At 42.6% G+C, this 16,413-nt stretch overlaps 3 protein-coding genes across 6 annotated transcripts; 1 reads left to right on the forward strand and 2 right to left on the reverse strand.

Moving 5' to 3' along the window:
• Positions 1-759: 759 nt before the first annotated feature.
• On the forward strand, positions 760-5,976 carry LOC140782640 (histone-lysine N-methyltransferase family member SUVH2-like). 4 transcript variants are annotated; one of them, XM_073129324.1, is made up of 2 exons: positions 760-2,957; positions 5,503-5,976. In XM_073129324.1, the coding sequence occupies exon 1, from the start codon at positions 947-949 to the stop codon at positions 2,861-2,863; it is 1,917 nt and encodes a 638-aa protein (XP_072985425.1). In that variant the 5' UTR covers positions 760-946; the 3' UTR covers positions 2,864-2,957; positions 5,503-5,976. The 4 variants fall into 4 exon arrangements, with proteins under 4 accessions (XP_072985425.1, XP_072985427.1, XP_072985426.1 ...); XM_073129326.1 differs by having other exon boundaries at positions 5,631-5,976; XM_073129325.1 differs by having other exon boundaries at positions 760-2,939.
• Positions 5,977-6,967: 991 nt separating this feature from the next.
• On the reverse strand, positions 6,968-12,826 carry LOC140782261 (uncharacterized). Its single transcript, XM_073128743.1, has 2 exons — positions 10,569-12,826; positions 6,968-7,582 (listed from the first exon to the last, which is right to left on the reverse strand). The coding sequence occupies exons 1-2, from the start codon at positions 12,192-12,194 to the stop codon at positions 7,253-7,255; spliced, it is 1,956 nt and encodes a 651-aa protein (XP_072984844.1). The 5' UTR covers positions 12,195-12,826; the 3' UTR covers positions 6,968-7,252.
• A 1,688-nt stretch (positions 12,827-14,514) lies between these two features.
• LOC140781719 (crocetin glucosyltransferase 3-like) lies at positions 14,515-16,404 on the reverse strand. Its single transcript, XM_073127842.1, has one exon. The coding sequence runs from the start codon at positions 16,173-16,175 to the stop codon at positions 14,712-14,714; it is 1,464 nt and encodes a 487-aa protein (XP_072983943.1). The 5' UTR covers positions 16,176-16,404; the 3' UTR covers positions 14,515-14,711.
• Between the last annotated feature and the right edge of the window lie 9 nt (positions 16,405-16,413).

Below are 16,413 nucleotides of genomic sequence, written 5' to 3' on the forward strand. Positions count from 1 at the left end.
CTACATAATTTATGCATTGACCCAAAAATGTAAATAGTTGAGTAACAAATAATAATAAAGAGAAGAAATTTTAATTTAAAGTAGGAATTGTAGTTGATGGGTCCTTGTCATATGTCTAATCTATTTTACAATATACAAACTGCAAGCACCTGCCTGCCACTAAGTCCAGTATTCGAGGTCACCTCTGTGTGTAGTATATAATATATTAGTATGCCAGTCCGCACGCGCGACTCACGTGCCCAACACAAGTAGCGACAGCCTTTAAGGTGCTTTAACCTCTTGCGGGACACGTGTACACCAAGATAGTGCAAGTTCAAGCATCTGTCCTATTGTCCCAGTTCAGTTGGATCAGATCCTGTCATCAGAAAGTGCAGGAAAAGTCACTGCTTCGGCGCAATTTGGCATATCCTGATTGCCTTCCATCATCTAATTCCTACGATATCCATGGAGGGGATCTCTCATTTAACCTACCACCATGCGTAGGCTTACCGCAACTTTATTATAATAATAAGTTAAAAGTATTATATATAACGAGTCTAATTATCTATTTTTAAATTTTAAAGAAAAGAAAAGAAAACAACATAGTAAGGCAAAAATCGTTTGAAAATTATAAATAGAACCATAACAATACTGTGGGGGTAGTTGTTGGGTAAATAATAAGTTTACCGATCTCATTCACTTCACACTTCACAGTTCACTCCAACGCCCTCAAACATATTCTATTTTTATAAGAAAATAAAAAGTAAAGCAAAGGTTTTTATTTTTTATTTTTCGCTTTTGTTTATTCCGAGAAAATGTCCTTTCTGGGCATTTCCACCGTCTCGGTCTCCTCCTCCGCCCTCTTCTTCCATCTACCTCTTCCTCCTCCTCCTCCTCCTTCCGGAAATCGCTCTTCCCATTAAATTTTTAGCGCATTTGCCAAAAAGGGCAAAATTGTCGCTCTCCAATGGACTCCTCTCCTTTCCCAGACCTTAACCTCCTCCCCTTTCCCAAGCGCGAACCGAAGGCGGAGCCGATTTGCCTGCCCGAACCTGCCGGTCCGCTAGAGCCGCCAGCTCCACCTCCCCTCCCCCAAAATCCTAGCAATAACTCTAGTCTTCTCCTCGCTTCTCTCCAAAACCCCCTCTCCTCCAACTCCGATGAGGACGCGCTCTTCGCCGAGTACTACCGCCTCGCCCACCTCTTCCTCTCCGCCGCCGGCGCCGGCGCTGGTGCAATCGTCCCGGCGGCGCCATTGACTGAGGAAGCTGCCGGAGCTGGCGCGATCGTCGTCTCCAGGAAGCGCAAGGCCCGCTCCTCCGAGATGGTCCGTGTGTCCTCTCTAAACCCTCGTGACCAGATCTACTTTCGCGACCTCGTCCGCCGCGCGCGCATCACCTACGAGTGCTTGCGAACCCTATTGATGAAGGAGGAAGATAAAGCTGAAACCTTGGGTCTCCTCACCCGCCGGACTCGCGCTGACCTCCGTGCCGCCGCACTCATGGCGGACCGCGAGCTCTGGCTCAACCGCGACAAGCGAATTATAGGGTCTATCCCCGGGATTGGCGTCGGCGACGCCTTCTTCTTCCGCATGGAGCTCTGCGTGCTGGGCCTCCACGGCCAGGTGCAGGCCGGAATCGACTATGTGTCCGCCACGCGTTCTGCATCTGGCGAGCCCATCGCCACTAGCATCATTGTGTCCGGCGGCTATGAGGACGATGACGACAAGGGTGATATGCTCATATACACTGGCCACGGTGGCAGGGACCGAAATTTAAACAAGCATTGCATTGATCAGAAGTTAGAGGGCGGCAATCTTGCGCTTGAGAGAAGCATGACTTATGGCATTGAGATTAGGGTTATTCGAGGAGTGAAGTCTGATAAGAGCCCCACGAACAAGGTTTATGTGTATGATGGGTTGTATAAGGTTGTGGAGTGCTGGTTGGATGTTGGAAAGTCGGGGTTTGGAGTGTATAAATACAAGATGTTGAGAATTGAGGGACAGGAGGAGATGGGAAGTGGGAATCTCAGGCTTGCCGAGGAATTGAAGGGGAATCCTTTGGGTATGAGGCCAGCAGGGTACCTTAGCCTTGACATTTCGATGGGGAAGGAGAATTTTCCTGTTTTGCTGTTTAATGACATTGATGATGACCAGGACCCTTTGTTGTTTGAGTACCTCACTCACCCAATCTTCCCTGCTTCTGCTTTGCAAGGCAAGTTTGGGGAAGGAGGGGGTGGGTGTGAGTGCACGTCAAATTGCTCTATCGGTTGTTATTGCGCAGAGAGGAATGGTGGCGAGTTTGCTTATGATGGCAATGGGATACTTCTGAGAGGGAAGCCTCTGGTATACGAGTGTGGGCCCTATTGCCGATGCCCAGTGACTTGCCCCAACCGAGTGAGCCAGAATGGGCTGAGGAACCGGTTAGAGGTCTTTAGGTCAAGGGAAACAGGGTGGGGAGTTCGGTCCTTGGATTTGATTCGAGCTGGGAAGTTTATCTGCGAATTTAGTGGTTTTGTGCTAACGAAGCAGCAGTCTGAGCAGCAAGCAATGAATGGAAGCAGTTTAGTATATCCTAACCGGTTTCCGGCGAGATGGTTGGAATGGGGAGACATTTCTGATGTCGTCCCCGATTACGCGCCACCTGATTTTCCGTGTTTACCTGATTTAAATTTCTCTATAGATGTGTCGAGAGCAAGGAATGTAGCTTGCTATGTGAGCCATAGCTGCAGCCCTAACGTGTTTGTGCAGTTTGTACTGTTTGATCACTATAACACGTCATATCCGCATCTGATGATTTTTGCAATGGAGAACATCCCACCTTTAAGAGAGCTTAGCATTGATTATGGGATGATAGATGAATGGGTGGGGAAATTAATGCTGTAGTTGAGTATCTATTGTAGAAGGCAATACATTCTGAAGTCATCTTAATGCTCCTTTTGTGGACGTGCCATTTTGTTGGGTAAAATTTCTGGCGCTGGTAATTTTCCCAATCAAATTTCTGCATATTTTTCCTCTTGATAAATATCCCTTGTTATCTTCTTCGTTGCATATATCTACCTCGTATAGCTTTGTTTTCTTAATGCTCCTGTTGCCTTGCTGCCTTATTAAGCTCACTTGACCAGTACTGTATCTACCACATTGTGAATGACCACTATCTTCTTTTCTTCCTGTTTCTCAAACAGAATCTCATAATCCATTGTGCTTGTAACCTACATTAGGTTACAACATATGATAATGCCTTATACTGTCAGGAAGTTTTGATAGTTAGTATATAGCAAGCAGTTAATTTGCTATTAATCCTTGTAGTATTTTTCTTGCTACTGGCAGTTATTCTAGTTAATGTCCCTAGTGGAAATCCTAGAAAGAAAATCTGAAATCTTGTTCCTTGGTCGACCTTTTCAAAAAATGATATTTGAGGATTTGAGCCTTCACTTGATTAAAACCTATTGGTTGCTTATATTTTGTTGGTTCATAGTTATATAGGCTGCAATGAAAATTTTGAGAAGTTTCCTCCAAAAGCAGTCCTATGGAGAGTGTAATGGCAGTTTAATGTCGTGACGTTTCTTGCATAAAGCCCATCAATCAAGGCTATTTTGGGCTTTTGCTCTCTAAATGACCTTTGTGATTTTTTGTTCCCATTTCTTTTTTGGTCCTCTCTAATGGGTGAAATTTGGGCTAGAAATATCAAAATATAGGCTTGTCTCATGGTATAGCCTACCTCAATCTCCAGAATGACGAGGTTTTGTTGCTCAGTTAATATGGTTAGAGAGACCAGCTTGGGTACCTATTCTAGGGCTCAACTTGATGTTAGGGGCTTGGAAAATTTTGCGCCACCTTAGGTCCTTAACCCAATACATTCACTCACAGCCAGATAAGATGAATTCCTCAAGGTTTGTGTTATGGAATATAGAGCTTTTTAAGAACCTTATAGAGAATAATACACATACTACTTATATGGTGCCTAAGATATTTTGCAAGAAATCTAGTATTTCGAGGACCTCTTTTGGTGAGAAGATTTTAGAGTAATCTAGAATGCTCTAATAATGAACGAATGTCCAGTGGTATATCCTAGTATTCTGCAACCTCTGAAAGTTATAATCAAGAGTTGTAGTGAAAAATTATTTTCCTTTCCACTTCTCTCGGACTATCTTGTGACTTCTCTTCTTGTCAATTGTTTCACTCTAAGTCTTGCTGGCATGTGACCATTAAGGCTAATCGATGTTGAGCAGGAAGTTGGATATCGCACAGTTGATAATTAATGAGGTAGCCAAGTTTGTGATAGTTGGTATCAGCATGGTCTTTCTATTTGGTGAATATGTCATGCTCACTACTTTCTAAAGGTTTGGCATCCTGTACCATAGTCTCTTTGTCAGGAGAACAAGTCATATGATGAGTAAAGAGTCTATTATTACAGGTCACATGGTGATCAGGCTAACAGGCCTTCCTGGGCACCTAAGATGGAATGGAAGGATGTCAGGTGAACAGGTCAGAAGACGCTTTATAGGAATGACTCTGCAAGTCATATGATACCTAGGATGATGTGTCTTCCTGTAGGTGAACAGGAGAACTAGCTTTTAATAATGTAAAATCTCAGGATCCATATGAACCTGTTGCAAGAAGGGTTATTCTGAGATTACAGAACAAAGAGGGACTAATAAGTGAAATGCAATCACCTTTACTAGTTTTTAATGTAGATGAGTGGCGAAGCTCGTCCCTCTAAATAAATAACTGTTGATTGCTGATGGGGATTTTGGGGTTCTGTAGAGGTTAGCCCTAAACTGTTGGAATGCATTAGATCTGTATGCATGCAAACATGTTTCAGAGGATATGACCTGAACAAAAGGAGCCACACTTTGACCTATATGCCAGTCAGAACATTACATGACATCTGCATTGGAAGATTTGGAACTGGTTTAAAAAGAGGAGAGTCTTCAGAGTATGTACTATATTAAAACTACTTCCCGTGACTTCAAAAATTGTTCCAAATCTCCAGTTTGAATTTGAATCCAGAATCTTATTTATGATCATGGATGTATATTCCAGGTTATAAAATATGATTTTTCATCAGTCCTGGGTGTTGACATGTTGTAGATACTGTATATAGTACTGATTGTACTCTTTGAACTCAATGGAATCTAACATAGTCCTATCGCAATGGTAGCACACCAATTAACTGTCGGCATGAGTGTGTTTTGGATTTCTACTAAGGTCTAAGGTCCATTTAATTGCTTAAGCATAATTAAATATTCTTGGATGACTAGTACAAGCATTGTTTTGCTTTTAGTTTCCAGAGGATCTGTCAAAAGTATGTGTAGAAAGAATCTGTCCCTCTTATGCACACTGCTTTCTTACTTATTTTCAGTGTTACTATTATCCCTCTGCTCTGATATGTGCTATAATGGTGATAAATTAGTAATCATCCAAGTATTATTAATGCTTCTGAGAGTGCAATACTATTGATAATCGTCCAAGATGAAACTTCACTAGAACTGACAGAAAGTGTTATGCTACATTTCTTTCAGTGAAACCACTCAGCATTTTGTATGTGCTTCTGGTTCCAGTGTAGCACTGGAATAGGTGAGGGTGTTGTGGTAATATGGCCCTCTAATGGGAGCACTGGGACTAACAGGATCTTCTTCCCCATCTCCAGGACAGTTGCTTGTAAGCCCAAGGCAATAAATACCAGACACCAGCTTTGGTCGATTTGAGACAAGTTTTGGTGTTGTAAGGGGAGACTCATGGGTATTGTGAACTCAACATTGTAACTTCCCTGTAATCGTGTATTTATCAATGAATCCATGTGTAATATAGTTTGTACATTATCAAAAATGCATCACTCCACACCATTAAGTATGCCCCATGAGTGTAGTTGTTTCTGAATGTTTTTGTGTTGGGAGTCTCAAGTAGCAAACCTTTGCTTGCATTCATTTGTAAATCTTGAAAGATTCAAAGCTTATATTCAAGGCACAACTGACAAAAGTTTACTGCTTTCACAAGGCAATGGCTTATTCACATATGGAGGCAAACTTGCAGGCATAAGTAATTCTCAGGAATCTGAACCCTTGCTTGCTGTTGTAAGAAAGTGCATTGGATTGTATAAGTAAATATGGAACCATTTGTTTCTCTTGGAATTGAAATGATCTAGTGTTGCATATTGATGGCTCCTGGAGACAGCTCTTCTGCCTACTCTGAGCATGATCATCTTGCTTCAAATGGCACGAATATAGGAGCTACAATGTCTATCCGGCGATGTCCGCAGCTTGTCCGGGGGACTGATTGCTTCTGCATCAATGTTTATGTGAACAACAACATACAGGGAGTGACTAACTCTATCTTGCTTGGAAGCAAGGTGGTGATGAGAGATCCCGGAGCACGGTTATGTTTCAGACCACACGGAGATGGTGAAGATTGCACCGGATCACCACACTGCAATGGACGAAATGGTGTAGATTGCATCGGGGAGATCCATAGGGTTAACCCTGTGATTGGAAGGGAATATTTGATGCTGTTGTTTGCTTTGCTTTGTTGTATCGTGTTCCTAGTGTTATGCATTTGTAAATTAAAGTTCTGATGTAAACTATAAGATTTTAGGAATCAAATGCTATATACCATTTGGAAATTGGAACTGTTGGAAAATCTATCCTGAACACTGAGTATAGCAAGCAGCTCACGGGCTTTCTATCAACGGGTACCAACATTACTAGTAGCTATTCAGGAGCAAAAGGTTACATCCGCAATTTCTAGCCCAGAGAATAAAGTCAGCACGATTGGTTTCAATTTTCTTATTAGTCTAATGCAAAGTTCAGCTTTAGAAAATGTCTTATTAGTGGGACGCCAATAAATTTTCACCTCTCTCGAAAAATAAAAAAGAAAAAGAAAAATCATAGCATGAGCTAATATCAAATCCAATAAGGATGAAGAGGGCATATAATCCTCATGATGATACAAAACTACATGCATGCACAATATAAAGAAGACAAGACAAGCTGATACTGATAGAAGTGTATTAACTTGGTAGAAAGAAAGAATGTTCAATAAATCTTTAACATCCAAACATGGCTACAAGTGGTCCCTGACATTTTACATTCATCCACCAGGTTAGCTAAATTCATTTCATTCAAAGTTCAACAAGAGAGAACAGCTCCAGGCAGCATTTTACAGTTGTCATTAATCGGCATGGCTTTGAAAGAATACCGACAGTCAAACTACACCCAAATTTTTGTAGTGCATATCTTTCAAGAATCCCACTCAAATTTCATCTAGTGCACAACATCAATGATTCTGATTTCTTCCTTTCTTAGACTTGCTCTTATTTTCCTGCATCTTCTTTTTCTTCGCTTCAGGAGTTGTCCAAGTGTACTCAGGAGGTATCACAAAAGGATCCTGGATGTCTTCTACGCGGCTACTGGGTCCTGATGTCACAGAATAGTTTTGTCGGTAAGGTGCCTTTATCCACTGAATCCAAGAGCTTGAAGGCTGTGTTACGGGATTCTTCTTCTCAGGGCTTGAAGGAGGTGTTGAGAACTCTTCCAGTGGCTGTAGCTCTTCGAATTTTGTGAATGTCACAAGGACTCTGATAGTAGGTACAACTGGAATTGCAACCTGGAAGAATTAACTCGTTACTGAGAAGATGCTAAACATAAGAATATCTGAAAACTGATGTATTAAATTTGACAAAAGGAAAGAAAACATATATGGATCAGGAGATGATAAACTGAGATACACCATGCTGTCATTTTGCTCCTCTTCTAGGTGTATATTACTAGCAAACAAGGAAAATAAGCAATATTTGACTCTGTTACCCATGAAAATTTGCAAATTGACTTGAGATGTCCACTAGTGCTCAAATATCCACTAACCAAAAATGGAAAAAATATTTTCATGTGCTAGAACTTACTAAGCTTATGGAACATCAACAATAGGAAAAGTCATGCAGTATCAGCATTTTGAGCTTTTAACTGAAGTACTACATCTATAATAAACAGCAGAGAGAGAGAGAGAGAGAAACTATCGTAATTTGCATTCCTTAAAGTACAAGAACAATTATGGCCTAAATTTTAAACCTTGCAATCGCTGATGTTGCATTGGACCTCATTGCAAAGCCAAGTGAGCATCTTCAAAGACTAGTATAACTGAATATAGTGAACAACAATGGACAGAAGACCCTTTTAATAATATTCAGAATATTAGTTTACACCTGTCAGAACATCATGACCTGTTGCATATATGAGGCCTATCCACATAAAGGACTGTACAGAAGGAGCATTTCTGACAAGTTCCTTATGTGGTTAGTTTTTATATCATCTCGAGCTACAATGCTTTTGCAACCTGCTAAAATAATCAGAACCCAGTGCTGTACAGGATTTGCAGCAAAGACATATAGCTAAATGTCATAGTGTTGTCAATTTCAGATACATGGGTCTATTTTCACAGTACCAACCATCTACAGTGAAACCATGATGAAGTCAAAAGAGAAGTCCATCTCTATAGTCAAATGTAGGTATCTTGCACTATTGCTAGAGTAAGCTGAACAATGTACAAATTATTCTTCCTCTGCAACCAGGGTCCAAGTTTAGTACCAGAGTACAGAGATCGTGTATTTTGTTTTGTAACAGAAGTCTAATAATTGCAGCTCCTTGCATGATTTAGAAATTTGGATATTAATATCGAGTATCTAAGTTTTATAATTGCCACCCATCAGGTGCTTTCAATTGGAGCCGTCAATCATGGGATTAATACTGCATCTTCTTGTGTTGTAGTAGGTTTTGCATTCAAATATAACTAGGCCAGTTGTCTACTTAAGGCCAAAGATACTAGGAGTGTAGGAGACAGCACAGGTAAAGTTCACCAATAGGAAAATGGCAAGCAAGCCAGAGTGAAACCATATTCAAAGAGTTCTTCAGAAGTTAAGACAAAAACAATTATTGAGATAAGACTGTTAATCTTCAACAGTCTCAACTCATCCTCCTTACATATCAGAAAATTTAATCTGTGAGATATCAGTTAATTTGCTTTGTAGAACATTAGTTAATATGGAAAACAATATGATGAACATTCTGTAAAATATTTTAGGTCAGAAATCTGAAAATATACAAATAGCCGTAATAATTACCATAAATAAGAGAGTTTCCTAAAGAACACCTAAAAACATAAAATTTTCAAAAAGAAGTCAGAATATAATCGTGATAGCAAGACTGTTCCACGCATGATACAAAGCCAAGTCAAGCATATGAAAGGTTTATAATTTTCATTTCAGTTCAGCAATTACTAGAAAGTCTAGTAATCAGTATTCTTTACTCGAAGAAGACCATTTGATGCCACAAACACTTAACATTAACTAATGGTTCGTGAGGATTCATAAACAAGACTTCAAATTACTAAAGCAAGCATGGTCATACATAAGAAAACACCAAATAGCAGGTTCTAGAACATAAAACTGCCAAGTAGATCAAAAGTCAAGCACAACAATAACAATAAAGTGATATGTGACAAAAAGCCATTATCAAGTGGCAGTGGCAGTGGCATTTTGATAATCAAAGCCAGTTAAACTATGTACAACAAAATAAAACTTCTCACTGATCCCAGAGTTGGCATCAAAAGATCAAAGTGCAGAGCAAATACTACTGAATACTCATAATCTCAATGCTCCTTAATTGTCCCATTCACCGAATAATACATTACAAGATACAAAATATAGCTGCATCACAACTGAACAATGCATTGCAACATTTCAAAAGAAAATACCAATGGATTAGCTAGAACATAATATAGTTGCAACTTGCAATGACAGCCAATCTCTAGCACAACATATTAGAAAAACAAATAATTTCAAGATTTTCAGAACCCAAACTTAGCCTTCCCTACATCTAGATAAGATTTACAAACCACAGAGAAAACCAATATTTTGCAACAGAATAAGTCTGTATTACTCTTGATCAATACTTGGCTAGTTGTTAACCTCAAAGAATAAACACAACCATTATTATACTCCAGTATTAACAGGAAATAATGTTCCTACTGCAGATAGGATATCAAGAAGAGTGGCGAAACCAAAGTACGGCAACAACAGTCCAATTGCTGAAAAGCAAAACAGTGATAACTAGAAGAGATAAACTAAGCAGGCACCATCACAGATTCATAGCTAACCCATCAAAGGACATTTATCTTAGAAAAGAAACACTTCACACAAAAATAGACAAGTTTATGTACTTCTCCTTTTATTGTAAGACTATTTAAGTCAGGTTCAAATTAATAGTTCACTTTTCATTGTAAGAATATTAAACATTGTGGAAACCAAAGTCAGGTTCAAACTAAGAGTTTTTTACTTCGATAGCTGCAGTGAATATTACTTCTAGATGGAACATTGTGAAAAAGACACATTCACTAACTTCAAAAATTGGTACAATTAGTATAAGAAGTTTCATAATACAGATGTGAGTGTGAGTGTGAGAGTGTGTGTATGTCATCATATGACTGCATTAAATATAGCTGCAAAATTACCAGTACCACCGGGATTGAAGACTGCTTGACATCATATTTGTGATAGATAGTTAAGACTTAAGATATCAACTAATGTAAGTCCCCATACCTTGACAGGGAAAGTTCCAGCAGGAAGCTTTGTTGTAAGTAGATCCCTTAAACGACGGATAGCCTTGACCTTGTTTGCAAGAATATCAAGTAGTGGTAAAAGCTCCTCAGTGCGAAGTGGAAAGTCTGGAGAAAGCCAGAGAACAGGCCTTAATCCCTTTCTATACTCACTTTCCTTGCTACCCTCTTTACGGCGATGATTTTCTAAACTTGTAGCAGATTTTCTTGAATCCCCATCCTTCGCCTTCCTAAGATCCTCCCCCCTGACAACAACTTCAACCGAATGCCTTCCTGGCCTACGCTGAAACCTTGATGGAGAATCACCAAGGAGATCACTAACCTTCTCATCTACACAAAGTGAGCTCCTTGGTGCTACAGTCTTCTTGTGCCCATCTGGCTTGTTACTTTGTCCCCTCTTTCCCCAGTTACCAAACCAACCCCTTTTATCTTGCTTACTCTCGCTGTAGCTACAGCTACTCATGTCCTCAACAGGAATATCCCTTTGCACATAGCAACTATGTCGAGGGCCTGTGAAGGCATCAGGTCGGCCTTCCTCATTTATATCTGGTGATTCCATTTTAAGGGCAGTTTCCAACTGCTTCTTCTCTTCCTCCGTCAAGATGTCATCAAATTCTTCAGTCTCGGTATCATTGTCATTACAAGATGAAAAGAACTCCTCATCGGTCATGGCACCAGGGACCCGCCTCGATTTCACACTAACTACTACATGGTGCATATCATACACCTTAGCTTTCCAAGAACCGACTGTCTCAGTCCTCTCCTGCCTCCTCCACGTCAGCTGTGGGAGGAGCACTGCCTGCGTGACATCAATACCCGGACGGAAGATATTTGTTTGGGACATTGCAGAGACCTCTTGTTCGACCTCTGCCTCGGAGGCAGGAGTCCCTGCTCCATCCAATGCATTCATCACCTCTTTATCCTTGTGAGATATCATGCACAGTGACCCAGGCGGCACCTTCCCATCCTCCGACCCTTCCCCAAGAAACAAGATACTCTGATCAGACCGCTGAATCCTAAAACCATCGAATCCAGCCAGTGTCATATCAGCCCGCAGATTCGACCCCCTCTTCCAAATTTTGTAGGTATCAGAAGGTGCGATACGTGATATAAAGGGGATCACCGAGCTCTCAAAATGGAAAGTGATCTCCATGTAGAAATCTCTCATTCTCCCCATAGTCGCCACCAATCGCGGAAGCCTCCGGCACCACTTGGCCCAGGCCAGTGGCTGGTAGTGTCTAACTATGATCTTTGCAAGGTTCTCCTCCCTCGTGCAGATTGCTTCCTGGAGAGCACTCCAACCCTGCTCATTCTGAAGGCTCCAATCAGCACCAGCCACCATTAGCATCTCAGTGGAGGTGGCATCCCCAAGCTTGACAGCTAGGTGGAGCGGGGTTTCGCGATTGGGAACATCTCTGCGGTCAATCACGGCCGAGATCGCGTCAGCCTTCTCCTCCTCAGCAATCGAGGCCGCCTCCGTCCGGATCTCAGCAGGGTCAGCGAGCCGCGGGAGAGATGCAAGTAAGCGCTTCAGGCCGGCATATTCCCGATCCAACACCGCCTTGTGGACGGGGCTGTGGGCATACATGGACGCATCAATCGCAGACATTTCTCCTTCGGATCAAGATCAGAACCCTAAAACCACGAAAATTATACACAAACTCCACCCATTCCCCGCAAGAAATCACACAAATCCCAAACCAGGAAACCCAGCGAATATCCACCTCAACAAATAAATAAAAATATATAATTGATTTTGACCCTACCCAGAAACCCAATTCCAGCAAATCTGACCTCAGAGAAGTGCTTCTCCACAAACCCACCTCCCTCCTGCAAACAATAAGATAGAAACAACCCCTCACAGAATCGCACAGCCCGCACACGAATACATACCTCCACCCGCGGACAGAGATACCAACACGCGCATTAACATCAAAAGGAAGAGATCGACGAGGATTCAAGGAAGGAATAGAAGAAAGAGCCACAGGAAAGCAAGGAACACCGAACCAAAGAGAGAGGGACAAAGAACGAACGCACCAACTTCCCTCTCTCTACAACTCTATCTCTCGCCCTCTCTCTCTCTCTCTCTCTCTCTCTCTCTCTCTCTGTCTCTCTCTCGGTCTCTCTCTCTCTCTCTGTAGAAAGGAATCCCCGGGAGGGAAGAAGAAGAAGAGAGCAGCAGTTTTCCAATGACACAGCAAGAGGGAGAGAGAGAGAGAGAGAGAGAAAGGTGGGATTTTTAGGGAGGAAGGAAAGGGGGAAAGGGGCGATGCAACTTTTTCTATTTTTGGCTTGTGGGGTCCCGCGCAAATAATTCGCGTCGGTGTGGGATTTGGGCACAACGAATCGAATCGTGGATCTAATGCCCTCACGTGGGTCCCACCCACACGGACGGCCGGGATCCCATCCCCGTCGCAACGGCGTAATCGATCGGACGGCATCCGTCGACGTGGGATGGTCTAGTTCGTGGTAATACATAATGGCAACCTGATATAGAGGAAGAATTAATCAAATATTTGGTCAAAATTGAAGATAATAAATAGTTTAAAATTTTTCCCGATTGGATTTCGGATCCCGCAGGATCCGCCCCGATAATCCGTCATTGCTGCCATTACATTTGCATAAATCCAAGAGACCGAGTAATAAAAACGAGCCATGACATTAAGCCCAAGATTTGACATTCCGGATTCCGATTCAGATCAGGCAGTCCAAGGAGCTCTTTAGCACTAATCCTACCCAATACCATATTTAAGCCCACTCACTCACTAATTAAGAAAAAAAAATTTAGAGGGGCTCGAGAAATGTATTAATAATAATAGTGATTAGTTTGAGTTAGCACTTTTCTATTCGATATATGGTCGAGAAATTCAAATCATAAGCTGTTTGATGGACCTTATCCGTGTCTAAGGGCAACTAGCCCTGTTTGATGGACCAACAGGGGCAGAGGTAGGGTAGGATAGGGTAGGGTTAGTATTGGGGCCACCATTAAAACCCTTTGGTTGGAACTGGGCAGGTTTAATTTAAGCCTATATAATATATTTGTCCACATGTGACTATGTGAGAGGGGAGGGGGGTTGGTTGGCTCTTTGTTGGAAGAGGAGGAAGGGGGAAGGCTGTGACTGTTCTTGGGAAAAGGTTATAAGAAAAGAAGGAGAGAGAGAGAGAGTAGTTGCAATCTAAATGAGTCCTCCTCCCCTTTTTTGGGGAGTCAAAGATGCCCTTAGTTCAGCTCTCCTATTCTCTTTCTCCAAGGTCTGGAGAGCTATGTGTTTGTGTGTGCACTAATATTAAAGTTCCTTGCATGTTAGATATGAACAAAACAAAAAAAAAAGTCTGGTATTTTAATTTGCATGGTTGATAGTATATGTGGTTGTAGGTAGTAAGTAGCCTTGATGTGCTTAATTGTGGTTAGCTACAAGCTCATAAAAAATATATATATAAAGCTATTAGGTTGGTGGAAATATTTGAATAAGAACTTGTGCTCTGGAGAATATGTATATATGAATATATGCATGCATTTGGATGCATCAGTGTGAGTCATGTGCACATGCTTTTCCTTGTATAAAGAAGTTGGCATTAAGAAACTAATCTAATCATTAGCCATTAGCACATTAGAATAAGCTCTAGTTTATAATGGAGGTTTCTCATGTAAACTGACCATGTTATAACTCAACCAGGCAGAGAAACTACCAAGAAATGAAAGCACAAGTGAGTAAACACTTAGTGAAATTTGCCATACTAGAGCTTGTGCATTTTGTATGGCAAGGGAAGTGATCCTGATGTAATGGTAGCTATTAGAATTAACTTTATTAGATGCATTATTCAAACATAGATTAAATCATAAGCTGATGAGTTGTTAGCGATAAATTTCCATCTATTCGTTGAGCATCATCTAGATGAGGAAGACGAAATTATTATCATACTAAAGATTGAGAGAATAAAATTAATTACCTCATGGTATTGTGTCTAGTGATTTGAGTTTTTGGATTAATTAGTTATCTCTTACTATCTAGCTGTGATACATAGTAATCATAAGAACACTAAAAAAAAATAGAAAGAAAACAAGTGGTTGCTAAATGTAAATTTCGCGATAAGTAGTTGCAAACATTCTAGTCGAAAGTCGGCATCAGATCACTTCCTTCTCTGTCCTCGTTGCCGACACCGCTGTTAGGATGAAGTTATCGACCGACTTGATCGACGAACCCTTTCTCCCTCCCTCCTCCTCTCTCATGGCGTCTCGTAACAACTCCTTGCACTCCGCCGCCTTCCTCCTCATCTCCTTCCCTTCCTCTCCCTCCATCACCATCCCGATCACTGTGACGATGCGATCGACCTCGAGCTCTCTCTCCACTCCCCTCGCGATCTCGGCGCACACCCCGAGCTCCTCGATCATCATCTTCGCGTTGTAGAACTGCTCCGCCGCCAGCGGCCACGCGACCATCGGCTTCCCTCTGCTCAAGCTCTCCAGCACCGAGTTCCACCCGCAGTGAGTCAGGAACGCGCCGGTCGACTCGTGGGTCAAAATCTCCAGCTGCGGCGCCCAGCTCCGTACCAGTATGCCCTGATCCCTATCTCTCATCCGCGCCTCGAATCCTTCGGGTAACCACTCGTCCTTGAATTCGCCGTTCATGTCGAACCCGAGCGGCGGGCGGATGACCCAGATGAACGGCGTCTGGGTCAGCTCCAACCCGACCGCCAGCGCCGTCATCTGCGAAGCAGAGATGGTGTTCTGAGAGCCGAAGCAGATGTAGAGAAGCGAACCCTGAGAACGACGAGATAGCCATTGGATGCAAGTTTCCAAATTGATGCCGGATTTTTTCCCGGCTCGATTGTAAGATTCTTTCGCCTCTAATGGAAGGAGAGGACCGACTGGCCACACCGCTAGCTTGGTGTTTTCACGAAGGAGACGGAGTCCGAATGATTCGATCTCTTCCACGGTGTTGCAGAGAATGGAGTCAGATTCGAGCAGCGAGAGGCGTATCTGGCGGCGGACGAAGGCGGCCAAGGGTTCGGAGCCATCGGCGGATCGCAGGTAACGCGAGATTTGAGTGCGATCCAGTCGGAAGTTCGGCGGGAACCCCGGGACGTGGAACTCATCATCGCCGGTGCTCTTATGAGGGAAGTGCAGCCACATCGACGTGAACGCCATGGTGCCGTACGCCCCGCACGTGGTGAGCGTCGCGTGGCGGACGCCGCCGCCGATCTTCCTGGCGGAGAGCACCGTCCATCCTAAGAAGACATCCGCGATGATCACCGCAGGACGTGCGACTTGGAGGAAGTGTTCGAAGTGGGGTTCGAGGGACTGGGAGGCGAGCTGGAGGCGCACGATGTCGGCGGGGCATAGGGAGTCAGTGTTCTCGGAGTTCGGGGGGAGGCTATGGTGGGAGCCGTCGAAGGGGAGGGAGTGGAGGCGGAGGCGGGAGGCGGCGGGGAGGAGGAGTTGGAGCTTGGCGATGTTGAGAGGGGTACTGAGGAGGGTGACGGTGAAGGAGCGGTGTCTTTCTTGTATGAGATTGGCTAAGGATAGGAAGGGGATGATATGGCCTTGGGCCAAGAAAGGGAATAGCACTACGTGATCTCTTGCCGCCATGACAACCCGAAGGAAGACGATGGCTCTCGACACTCTCCAAAGTTTGTAAATAAAATGTACCAAGTTTTGGAGGAGTATTTTTTTTTACCAAAGTACCCTTTGTTCTAAATTTTATTTACCAATATAGCTCGCTCTTCAAATTTAGTATTAGAAATAGTTTTATTTTACTGCAAAACATTACTAAGATAAGCAATTTTATATAAAAATAAAAATTTAAACCTAAACTACTAAAATACTA

This window comes from Typha latifolia, chromosome 2, assembly GCF_019914945.1.
Source record: "Typha latifolia isolate L0001 chromosome 2, TyphaL0001v2, whole genome shotgun sequence".
NCBI lineage: Eukaryota > Viridiplantae > Streptophyta > Magnoliopsida > Poales > Typhaceae > Typha > Typha latifolia.